Consider the following 13,089-nt stretch of genomic DNA (forward strand, 5'->3'; position numbering starts at 1 on the left):
AGAGTGAACCATGCCGTTGGTGTGCCTACCCCTAGCCGAGATAGTTGCTTGTGGGAGACACAGAGGGAGCTCGGATGTACTGAATGCTATGTCTGCACATAGGCACTGAGTACAGGATGGGGCTGGGGGTGGGAAGAGAAAGGGGAGGGGTGGAGTTTTGCGGGGGGTGGGGAGCATGGTCCAGAGGCTGACTTCTCTAAAGAGCCTTGAGAATTCTAAATTTGAATACGACCTTTCAGGTTGTTGTGAAGGTATACTTGTCAGAGGAGACGCATAGAACCAATTTTGTGTAATGGGTGTTAAATTGACTTATAACTTCTAAATATTTGTATCTATGATCTGTGGATTCTTTTTTTCCTGTTGAAAAATGGTGCATTTTTAAATTAAAGTATAGTTGATTTACGATGTTGTGTTAGTTTCAGGTGCGCAGCAAAGTGATTCAGATACACACACACACACAAACACACACACACTCTTTTTCACAGTCTTTTCCATTATAGGTTATTACAAGATACTGAATACAGTTCCCTGTGCTGTACAGTAGGTCCTTGTTGCTTATCTATTTTATATACAGTGGTGTGTAGATGTTAATCCCAAACTCCTAATCTATCCCTCCCCTGACCTCTCCCCTTTGGTAACCATAAGTTGGTTTTCTATGTCTGAGTCTATTTCTGTTTTGTAAATAAGTTCATTTGCGTCATATTTTAGATTCCACATATAAGTGATATCATATGATATTTGTCTTTGTCTGTGTTCACTTAGTATGATCATCTCTAGGTCCATCCATGTTGCTGCAAATCGTATTATTCCATTCTTTTTTATGACTGAGTAATATTCCGTTATATATTCTATGCTATGTGGACTCTTGATTCAGGCCTTGCAAATGTTAGGGACAGATCCGTTAGCATGAATGTCCCCTCATGGTGAGGGTAAACCACCATTCCTCAGGAGAAACTTACATCATGGTCTGGGCCTCCTGGAAGAATTCATCTTCTGACATGGAGCCCTCCTTGATCATCTTAACAGCAACATCATACTGCCCCTTCCACTTGCCCAGATGGACCACTCCAAACTGGCCACTTCCCAGCTCCTTCAACAGCATAATCTCTTCTCTTTTCAGTTCCCAGATTCCTAATAAGGCAAGACAGACCCTCTTTAGGATGAGAATAGAAGGCTTTGGGGCTAACAGCTTCCCAAGTGGTTCCCTCTCCAATGAGAGTTTAACACTGACAATATGAAGAACAGCAAGACCTTTTAATTTTAAGTTGATCACTTAAAAAGAAAATCCTTAGTGATATGATCTTATGATCTATTAGACCACATGATAATGTCACCAGAACAGTATTGTTCCTGAAGCACCTACAATTATTGACAAGAAAAGTTAGAGTGAAATAACCTTTGCCAACCAGAGGCATCTTGGAAAGACTTGGTGTCAAAATGTGCTCAGTGCCCTTAGCTTAGTAAAATATCATTACATTTTCTTATAAAATAAATTAAGCTGTGATCCAGGTTGCAAACTGGCTCCCCTGAGCAGGCAGAGAATCCTAGAAGAAGAAAGGACAGGCAGTGGGGTTCTAGAGGCTGATGACTGGGTCAGTCTTTTTGGTAATGCTGGGGAGATTACAGAGTTAGGTTGGGAGGACAGAAAAGGTTTCAGTTTGTTTAAGAAAACGAATGAACATATTAGAGCTGAAGCCTTCCCTGACACAAGCTGAATAGGGATCTCCTCCCTGTCTTCCATCTTTTTTTTCCCAGTAAATTAACCACATATATATATATATATATATATATATATATATATAAAATGAAAAATGGTAGGAAATGGAGTTTAAGAACCCAAGGGCATGTCCATACCACTTCCCAAGGACACGGAGATGGGAACCTTGTTGGCCTTCGTTGACACAGGGTGGCGGAGTCGTGTGATCATGCCTGCAATGGAATCAGCTTCACATCATCACATGATGACATTATATCACATCACATTACCTTACATTGGTTCACACCTCTGCTTATGCTCTCTCTAGAGCAGCTGAAAAAGCACAGAGTTCATGATGTTGTCATGCAGAGAGAGAATCCATTCTAACCATATTCATCCTGTAGTTATATTAATTTGCTTGACTTGACTAACTAGTTCTATGTAAAGCAAAAATTCAAAGAGTAAAAGCTATCAATACTTTATGTGATTTTTTAAAAATCTCATCAAAGGTAGTTGCTTGGTGGAATCTTTTATTTTAAAAAGTTTCTCATTTTTATTTTGCTAGCTTTTCTTGTTTTAATTATTTTATTGCATTTGTAGCTAGCCATCAACTATTTTTTTAAATTGAAGTATAGTTGATTTACAATATTTTATTAGTTTCAGGTGTACAGCACAGTGATTCAATATTTTTATAGATTATACTCCACTTAAAGTTATCACAAAATAATGGCTCTTTTCCCCTGTGCTGTACAATATATACTTGTTGCTTATTTATTTTAGACATAGTAGTTTGTATCTCTTAGTCCCCTGTCTCTATCTTGTCCCTCCCCCCTTCCCTCTCCCCACTGGTAGCCACTAATTTGTTCTCTTTATCTGCGAGTATGTTTCTGTTTAGTTGTATTCATTCATTTTATTTTTTAGATTCCACATATAAGTCTTATTTCACTGACTTATTTCACTAAACATAAACCCTCTAGGTCTACCCAGTTGTTACAAATGGCAGAATTTCATTATTTTTTATTGCTGAGTAATATGCCATTGTATATACATATACCACATCTTCTTTATCCATGCATCTGTTGATGGACACTTAAGTTGTTTCCATATCTTGGCTATTGTAGATAATGCTGCTGTGAACATGGGGTGCATATATCTTTTCAAATTAGTGTTTTCATTTTCTTCAGATATATACCCAGGAGTGGGATTGCTGGGTCATATGGCAGTGCTATGTTGAGTTTTTTGAGGAACCTCCATGCCGTTTTCCATAGTGGCTGCACCAATTTACATTCCCGCCAATAGCGTACTAGGGTTCCCTTTTCTGCACATCCTTATTAACGTTTGTTATTTGTGGACTTTTTGGCGGTAGCTGTTCTGACAGGTGTGAGGTGATAGCTCACTGTGGTTTGGCTTTGCATTTCTCTGATGAGTGCTGATCTTGAGCATATTTTCATATGTCTTTTGGCCATCTGTATATCTTCTTTGGAAAAATGGCTCTTCAGGTATTTTGCTATCTTTTTATACTCCCATATTTAAGTATTATACACACAGCACATACATTTGGTTAAAAAAAACAAATCCAAACAGTACACAAGGGTACAAGATAAGTAAACCACTTGAATTTTTTTTTTTTTTTTTTTAAATGAGCTTGGGCTTCCCTGGTGGCGCAGTGGTTGAGAGTCCACCTGCCGATGCAGGGGACACGGGTTCGTGCCCCCGTCCGGGAGGATCCCACATGCCATGGAGCGGCTGGGCGTGTGAGCCATGGCCGCTGGGGCTGCGCGTCCAGAGCCTGTGCTCCGCAGCGGGAGAGGCCCCAACAGTGAGAGGCCCACATACCGCAAAAATAAAAATAAAAAAAATTAAAAATGAGCTTATTCCTAAATTGCATTTAACGGTCAAGTCATTTTAATTGTTTACATGGAGTTATGGTAAAGCTGGGTTAAAATAATCAAAGTATTTATAGTGGTTCAAAATAACTTATTTTTAAAAATGTATGTTTCTTGCTTTAAATGTGTGATGTTTTCCAAGTCCTGGGAGCTCTCACACATGTTTCGTTTCTCTCCTTCCTTTTTTCTCTATTACTTATCTAGTTTTTACATGAGTGGTCTCTTGTAAATCCTGCACCTTTAATTAGCAAAAAAAAAAAAAAAATTAACATACTCCTCCAAAATATGTGTATATATAATTGCTGCTGTGTTGATACAATATATGAATCATAAAATATACTCACAAATAGAAAACTTAAGAGAATTAGATTTTAGAAACAAATCTAAATAAACATTTTAGTATTTTCTTCCAATCCCCTGGGGAATTTCTTGTGTATCCTCTGGAGTGGAATCATTCCACTTGGAGACATCTATTTATACAATACCTTTTCCAAAGTGTATTTTTCAGGTGCTACATGTTAAAATACACAATTGAAGAAATTGGGACCATGGAAAAATACAAATAAAAACTAAAATCAACACCAGGAGTAAGAGCCTGTGATCAGGTCAGGTAGAGTTGCACAAGTTTGATGCTGATCCCACAGCTTAGTTTTACTAACTGTTGGAAATTCATCCAGTCACTGCCTGTAAGTGGAACTAGTCTAGATAAGACATTTAGAGTGGATTTTTAAATTTCATTTTTTTTAGGTTTATTGAGATTTTATTGACATATAACATAGGTAACTCTTAAGGTGTACAACTGTGATGATTTGATACATGTCTACAGTGCAAAATGATTGCCACAATAAGGTTAGTTAATACTTCCATTACAAGGGATTTCTATATATTTTTATATTATTTTATACTATTTGTATCAGTCAATTAGGCAAAATTTAAAAAGAGTGATAGCACCCAGGGTCAGTGAGGATGAAGTGTTGCTGTTAGTGGGAGCGTACATTTCTGAATAGCATTTGACAGTGTCTGAATTTTAAACTTCTTAACCATTATCTCAAATTCCACTTTTAGGGAATTTGGCTACAGAGACACTCATACAGGTACACAGAGCTATGTTTGCATGAAACAGCCATTGTTATGTGAAAATATTGTACATGATCCAACTGCTAATCAGTATACGGTTCGGTGAATGAATTACGGAGTAATTCTACAATAGATTTCCATTAAACAGATCAGAGTGAGCTATACCCATGTGCATGGAAAGACTTCTAAGACATGCAGAGTAAAGAAAGCAGGCTGAAAAGTAGTATGTATAGAATGATCTCATATCTGTAAACATATAATGTGTGTACATACATATATATTATATATATGCATATATATAATGAATAATAAATGTTAGTGTCAGCATAGAAAAAAATTCTGTCAAAATAGACACCAGCTTGTCCATGAAGGTTATCTCTCCGATGATGCACATTTCTATATTGCTTGAATTTTGCAGTCATCTTACTTCTGTAGGCAGGAAAAAAACTGCAAATATTTTTATAAAGAGAATCTCTACTTCTAAGTCACTGAACTCACTCAACTTCATTTTTCCTGGCATTATAGAGTATATAATGTTATATTCCAGGAAACGTAGGTTAAAATCACAACAGTCATAGGGCTTGAGAGCATTTTTCCCCCACTTTCATGATTCCTTATATAATTAAGAGTATTAGGAGTGGGGGGAGGGATAAATCAGGAGTTTGGGATGAACAGATACACACACTACTGTATATAAAATGATAAACAACAAGGACCTACTGTACAGCACAGGGAACTACACTCAATCTCTTGTAATAACCTATAGTGGAAAAGAATCTGAAAAAGAATGTATATATATTATATATATCTGAATCACTTTGCTGTACACCTAAAACATTGTAAATCAGCTATACTTCAATTAAAAAAAAAGAGTATTAGGAGGGTCAGTAATATCCAAGAAAATTTATATTTATCAATAAGGACCCATAAAAGAAAAACTGAACCAAGTTACCTGCTGAATTGTGTTGATGATAGTGAATAAGCTTTGGAATGGAATCAAAACAGTAGTTTTCTGCCAGGTACAATTTGTTCTCGGCATTTGTATGCACATGGTAATGTTTGACGGTTCCTTTTTTATCACTAGTAAGGAAGAAAGAATGTTAGAATGTTTTTAATAAACAAGTGAAGCTTGATTACATAATGGTTAAATCATTATTTTATGTGCATTTGCAGAGTTTAGAAAGGGAAGTCAGAGGTGGCTTCTGAGTCTTGACATCTAGTGTGTTTCTGGAGGTGTCCACGATAATCCATAAGTTCGGAAGAGGGCTCCTCTCTGAACTCAGTGGATCCTTTGTGCTCATACAGAATTCATCTATAATAAAATCCCCCCTTTCTGTACCGTTCTTCCTTTAGTAAGTATAAAGCCGGCATCTTCCTTTGGTGATTGAGAGCCCTGCAGTTTTTAGGATCATTATTCTGAACATTAATTCTCTTTTAGGATAGTAATGGAGATTAAAAGGTGGGAGGCAAAGGTCATTAGGCTGTGGATGGGAAGCTCTTTTGGGAGTGGAGTGTACAGGTTGCAGTTGGTGGGAATAGCCTTAAATTCCTCATGCGAACTTGTGCCTTTTTCCCATAAAACTTTTTTTTTTTTTCTGTTGCTCTACTTGTAGAAAATAGTGGTGAATTGATGCACGTTGATTTAGGCTAACCAGGAATGATATGCCTGTCTTAGATGTTAGAGTCTAGCGTAGCAGTCAAGAACTGGGCTTTGAGTGCATTTCTATTGCTGGCTAGCTACCTCATCCAGTTGTTGGAAAGCTCAGATGAGAGTATGTATATATCAGTTGCACTATGCTTGGCACATAAGAAACTGTTAATATATTCTTGTTGCTGTAATGTCAACCTCGTTAGAATCACAGTTATAAAAAGGAGAAAGGATGCTTTCTTGTTGCATATGGCTCATTGGCTCTTGGTCTGAGCATCACATTCACTCCAGCCGAATGATGGTGTTTCATTAAAGAAGGCTTCTGTAGTCTTTCATTGGGATTCTTTTCATTTGATTCCTCATCTATTTGCTGATTTTTTTTTTCTATGTAGCCACGTTCAAAAATGAATCTGGTGTCACGAAGCTTAACTAAGAGGACTTCTGACATCAGGTTTGGCTGAAACTGGAGGCCCTGAGGGCCATAGAGCTTTTTTTTTTTTTTTTTCCCCAGTCATTTTTTTTTTTTTGAACATCTTTATTGGGGTATAATTGCTTTACAGTGGTGTGTTAGTTTCTGCTTTATAACAAAGTGAATCAGTTATACATATACATATGTTCCCATATGTCTTCCCTCTTGCGTCTCCCTCCCTCCCACCCTCCCTATCCCACCCCTCCAGGCTGTCACAAAGCACCGAGCCAATATCACTGTGCCTTGCAGCTGCTTCCCACTAGCTATCTACCTTACGTTTGGTAGTGTGTATATGTCCATGCCTCTCTCTCGCCTTGTCACAGCTCACCCTTCCCCCTCCCCATAACCTCAAGTCCGTTCTCTAGGAGGTCTGCGTCTTTATTCCTGCCTTACCCCTAGGTTCTTCATGACTTTTTTTTTTCTTAAATTCCATATATATGTGTTAGCATACGGTATTTGTCTTTTTCTTTCTGACTTACTTCACTCTGTATGACAGACTCTAGGTCTATCCACCTCATTACAAATAGCTCAATTTCGTTTCTTTTTATGGCTGAGTAATATTCCATTGTATATATGTGCCACATCTTCTTTATCCATTCATCCGATGATGGGCACTTAGGTTGTTTCCATCTCCGGGCTGTTGTAAATAGAGCTGCAATGAACATTTTGGTACATGACTCTTTTTGAATTTTGGTTTTCTCAGGGTATATGCCCAGTAGTGGGATTGCTGGGTCATATGGTAGTTCTATTTGTAGTTTTTTAAGGAACCTCCATACTGTTCTCCATTCAGCCATAGAGCTTTTGATATTCAGTGAACCAAGCCTTCTCCCCCTTCTTACTGGGTTGGCTTTAGTCAGCATCCAAGTTTGCAAGCTAGTACATGAGGTGCACCGGGGATGTGGCTTCTGGCACTGGAAAATGCCATGTGAATGCTTATGGTACATGCTGTTATCTCAAATTGGAGGTAGGTACGCTGTAAAAAAAATTCCCGAAATAAAATAACTTTTTCATCACTTAATTATTTAAAAAATACATATATGCACCACAAGGCAGGGCACATGGAGAAACCACCAAGGCCCTTCAGTCATTCAAGGTCGTTCAATCCAAGTATTAAAAAAGGGGTCGCACACATAGACTTTTTTTTTCAAATGGCCCTAATCGAGATTTGACCAGATTCTCATTCCAAAACATTGGGTGGTTTCAGCATAGATACAGGGATATGATTGAGGGAACATGAACTTGGCTGTTGAAGGCCTGGCTTCAAGTCTGTCATTTATTAGTTTTGAGGGTGGTCTTTATAAGCTCTCTTTGAGAGTGGCATGGACATATATACGCTACCAAATGTAAAATAGCTAGTGGGAAGCAGCCGCATAGCACAGGGAGATCAGCTCAGTGCTTTGTGACCACCTAGAGGGTGGGATAGGGAGGGTGGGAGGGAGACGCAAGAGGGAGGAGATATGGGGATATATGTATATGTATAGCTGATTCACTTTGTTATAAAGCAGAAACTAACACACCATTGTAAAGCAATTATACTCCAATAGAGATATTAAAAAAAGAAAAAATAAAAGCTCTCTTTGAACCTCAGTCCTCTCATATGTAAAATGGTGTAAATAAAAACAGCTTTCCTGTTTGCTTCACAGGATGTTTAGAAGGAACAAAAAGGCTAACAACCAATGGGAAAGTGGCTTGTAAGACTCTGGAGGGGGACCCTAATGTTGGTGAGGGTGACTTGCCTGAGGTAACCGTGGGGCCTTATATACCTAAGCATGCGGGGGAGGAGGGCAGGTAGAATTACTGTTTCCCAGCAACAACAATGCTAGTGATTACTATTACTTTATTAAGTGTGTGCTCTGTGTCAGGCACTGTTCTGATCCAATTTGTGAATTAACCCACTTCATCCATAGAACATAATAATGGTTATTATGTCCACTTTTCAGATGAGGAAGTTGAGGCACAGAAGTTAAGAAACTTGCCTAGTGTCATAACGTTTTGAAATGGCAGAGTCAGGATTTGGACTGAGAGGTGCAGCTTAACACCAGAACTCTTAACCACACCAACAGGACAGCACCCCAGAAAGAAGCCATGCAGGGAACACAGCTACACTGATTCAACCTCCTGCTCCCACTGGAAAGACTTACTAAAAACCAGACACCGGGCTACGTTTCTCAGCTCAGCAGGTGGCTAGGGCCAAGAGTGTAGAGGCACCATTGCTATTATTTTTCTCTTTCCAGGCTTAGGATGAATCAAGGGGGAATGACGCAGGATGCCTTTAACCAATGTTAAAGGCTCGCCATGCACTGGGCGCTCTGCTGCGGTCTGGGATGGGCAGGAGAGAATCGCCCAGAAAACAGCCTCTTGATAGTACGGGGTGGGGCGGGGGAAGGCAACTACGAATGGTCACATTCCACAGAAATACTTTGATCCCAAATTCCAGAGCTTAAAGATGGGATTTTATCCCCAAATGTGACTGAATGACCAGCATATTCAAGGAACATACACAAGAAGCTGAAAGAAGTCCGCATCATACTTACTTCATAGCCTTACTAAACAAGGACACTGTGTACATTCCCGGCTGGCTGGAATTTCTAACCATAAATGCTCCTTCTTTTCCCTAAATAGGAAGGAGAGTGTGGAAGGGACAGAAAACATTTTCATTATTCTTGAAAACGATTTGCCCTGGTAGGTTGGTCGGAAAGTAGATCTTTTAGATCCACTTTAGACATTGATGGTACAGATTACTCACCAGTTGGCACAGAAGGGACCCCTGGTTTAGCTTTCCTCCTTCTCTCACTCAGTGTCTTTATAGATCTACCCTGTGTGCTTCAACTCTTCCTCCCCAGTTAATTTTTAACCTTCTCTGATAATTTTCCCTGTTTTGTGTTTGTGCAAGCCTAACGTTTTCATCTTTCAGAAATAAAATTTAAAACCACATATCACCATATCATGCCCTTGGAAGGTTTTAGAAAACCAAAGATGCAGAACAAATCATTTATTAAATTTATGCTCAACTTGTCTTTTGTAATGTGCTGATTCTAAGCAGATTTAGATTTAGACGAAGTGGATATTAAACTGTGCATGTGGCGAAATAGCGAGTTAGGTAGTGACCACCACGTTCTCACTAGGGCCCCTCCAAGAAATAATTGGTGTGTGTCGTATTAGGTTGAACTATAGCAAAGTGTCACTTTTGTAGGTCAAAAGAGTTTGCAATTGGAAAGTCCATTACCAATTAGTACCAAAATCCGATAGATTTATTCCCCATTACATCTGCTGTACTCCGGTTTAGGTGCTAATGGTTTTAGTGACAGGCTTGAAGTATGAGGTACAGATGGCCCCCAGTAAATCATCTCTCTGTATATTCCTGCCCTGTGTAGTCCCCTCCCACATCGACTTTGGGCTGGCCCAGGTGATTTGCTTTGGCCAGTGGGACATTAGCAGACGTGGCAAAAGCTGAGACTCTGTAATTGCTTGCACTGAACTGTGGGGCTTGGCCTCTTCAGCCACTGCCTTGAGATGACCATGCTGTGAGGAAGCCCAAGTTAGCCACATGCAGATGGAATATGGCACCCTGGTTGACTACCCCAGCTGAGCCCACCCTTAGTCAATCCACCAGCTGAATGCAGCCACATGAGTGGCCCTGAGCAAAACCTGCAGAACTGCCGGCCCAGCTGACTCACAGAACGGTGAAGAATCATAAAGCTTGTTGTTTCAAGCCACTAAATTTTGGAGTGGTTTATTATAGAGCACTGGGCTTAGAGGAAGTGGCTAGATGTGAAGGGCCTGGTAACCCACAGGGTGGGCAATTAACACTATGACGTCTTGACTGTATAATTAGCAGTAAGATTTCTATGAGCAGTGCATTACCCTCCACGCCCAACAACAGAAAGACATTCTTAGAGGCTATTTTAAAGACTAGACTACTTACCTTTTGTCTCAGTAACTGCTCAGATTGTGACCTGGAGATGTTACCTGCAAACCAGCTGCAATAGAAAGGAATTCCATTTTGAGAATTAATAGGTTTTAATTGCATAACTTTGTCACTTAAGTTTCTCACCTGTAAAATGAGGCATTGACCCAGATCAGGGTTTTCCAAACCTGGCTGTTCAAGAGGATCACTTGAGGAGCTGCTAAACACTCAGATTCCTAAGTCTCCGCCACCCAGTTATGATTCTGGGGTGGGGCCTGCATATCTTTCCTGATCATTTCCCCAATGCACGCCTCTCACACCCCATTGGAATCTAGAAATGATGGAGATAGAGACTGTCTATATGGTCAGATCTGGGCTTTCCAAGTCAAAGAAAACCTTCCAATTCATCTAAATGCGAAAGACTAAAATCCATGATTAGAGGTTCTCTCCCTTTGGTTTAAGTCTTTGTCACCTGTTAAAGTATAAATATCTTTGAATAATTTTTGTGCTAGCATTTCTCAGTCATTTTTCTTTTTAACATCTTTATTGGAGTATACTTGCTTTACAATGGTGTGTTAGTTTCTGCTGTATAACAAAGTGAATCAGTTATACGTATACATATGTTCCCATATCCCCTCCCTCTTGCGTCTCCCTCCCTCTCACCCTCCCTATCCCACCCCTCTAGGTGGTCACAAAGCACCGAGCTGATCTCCCTGGGCTATGCGGCTGCTTCCCACTAGCTGTCGGTTTTACATTTTGTATCTCAGTCATTTTTATCTTAGTTTGAATGATTCCAGTAGTTGCTTTCCAGAGGGTAGATGTTGGGGAAGAAGCTACAGTTGAAGGGGAACTAGAAGGTGGTGAAGAGTGACATGTACTTTGTAAATGCTCTCACTGCGCTCGTAGCCAATGAATCAATAACAGCACTCCTACAAAACCAGAACTAGAAATATGTGTTATCCTAGTGTCCAACTGAATTGGTCGCTGTTGGGTAGCAGGTGTCTGAGAGATGCACTGTGCCATTACTCCCACCTCTCCTTAATGCCAGACTTTAAGTCCAGGAGACGATTATTTTGTCCCTATTTGTTGTCGAATGGTAGAGTCTTAGATTTTGGAAAGGACCTTAACAACCACTTAAGACCACCCTGTCTCAGTATAATTGGGGCGATCACACGTTCTTATTTGCCCAGAGGAGTCCAGTTTATGCCTGATGTCCAGATGTAACATTGAGCAGTGCACTCTTTCTCTTTCTAAAGTGTCCTAGTTTGGATGTTCAATGATAAGGTCACTCTAGGAATAGGAATCTCTCAACATAAATGCTGTGATATTCAAGGCTCGGTTGTGCTACCTTGTAAAATTACTGCATCATAACTAACTTCACAATTGGACTCAACGCTAATAAGAGCCTTCAAACATCATCCTGGCAAGGAGCCTCCAGGGAAGAAATAATCAGCAGAAATGTCATGGGCTGCATCTATGAAGTCAAAGCGAAATGAAGAGGAGGCCAGGTGTGTGATAGATCCCAGGAATGTGTGCAGCTGGTTTAGATCATCCAGACTGGGGAAAAATACTTTCATTAGCAACAACCCAGTTCCTTGTCACCCATCCTCCAGATACATGGCCCAGAACCTCACATGAGTGCCTCCATGTAAATACAGCCTCCTGAGCAAGTTTGAACCATCTGCTTGTAACTTTAGGGGGAGAAAACAATAGAAACATCTATGTCTAGTTTTAGAGAAACACAGAGGACTTTCAAAACTCACTCATAGTCATCAAGGTTTTCCTCTTCTTCAGATGAACTTGACTCAGGGGATCCCCTTAAGAAGAGAGGGAATGACATGAATACAAAAAAAAAAAAAAAACCCACCAAGAAATAACCCAGGTGCCTCCCAGTGCCATATCAGATCCCACCCTGCTTTCATCCATGTGAGTAAAATCTGGACTGTTAGCTTTCCCTTTTCTGCACTTGGGAAGGTGTCAGCAAAGTGAAGAGAGGATTGCTTAAAAGTTGAGCTCATGCCCAGTTTCATGAGAAGTTGGCTCCTTGATACAGAAGGCCCCCAGGAATGTAGATTTCTTGGACTCTGTCAGAAGAGCAGGCTCGTGAAATAAATGAGGATGCTTCCGGGAGAGCCGTGATACAAAGCTAGAGAAAATCTTGGTTGTGCATAGAGCTATTCTCAGAGAAGAGTTACTCAACTCTACGTTGGTTTCCCTCCTGCTAGACATGCCTGAGCCCGGTGTGTCCGTGTTCACGAGAACACCAGTGTATATCATGAACCATGGGTGGGAAATTTCAGCGTGACCCAGAAGCCATCAACTCAGACCACCTGCAGGGTTCAGAGAAGCAAACTAGCTGGATTTGTTTTATATTTACCTTAAAAAGTAAAGGCTAGTTGCAAAATT

General features: G+C 40.0%; 1 protein-coding gene across 3 annotated transcripts in view; it reads right to left on the minus strand.

The window, feature by feature from the left end:
• BMX (BMX non-receptor tyrosine kinase) overlaps positions 1 to 13,089 on the minus strand; it is a 49,709-nt gene that overhangs the window by 14,579 nt on the left and 22,041 nt on the right. For all 3 annotated transcript variants that reach the window (XM_067722652.1, XM_067722653.1, XM_067722651.1), the window contains exons 9-14: positions 12,447 to 12,500; positions 10,702 to 10,756; positions 9,311 to 9,390; positions 5,612 to 5,739; positions 1,855 to 1,929; positions 960 to 1,131 (exon numbers count right to left, since the gene is read on the minus strand). In XM_067722652.1, the coding sequence (XP_067578753.1) occupies positions 960 to 1,131; positions 1,855 to 1,929; positions 5,612 to 5,739; positions 9,311 to 9,390; positions 10,702 to 10,756; positions 12,447 to 12,500 (564 nt within the window). The remainder of the gene's footprint in view (positions 1 to 959; positions 1,132 to 1,854; positions 1,930 to 5,611; positions 5,740 to 9,310; positions 9,391 to 10,701; positions 10,757 to 12,446; positions 12,501 to 13,089) is intronic.

This window comes from Pseudorca crassidens, chromosome X (assembly GCF_039906515.1).
Source record: "Pseudorca crassidens isolate mPseCra1 chromosome X, mPseCra1.hap1, whole genome shotgun sequence".
Classification (NCBI taxonomy): domain Eukaryota; kingdom Metazoa; phylum Chordata; class Mammalia; order Artiodactyla; family Delphinidae; genus Pseudorca; species Pseudorca crassidens.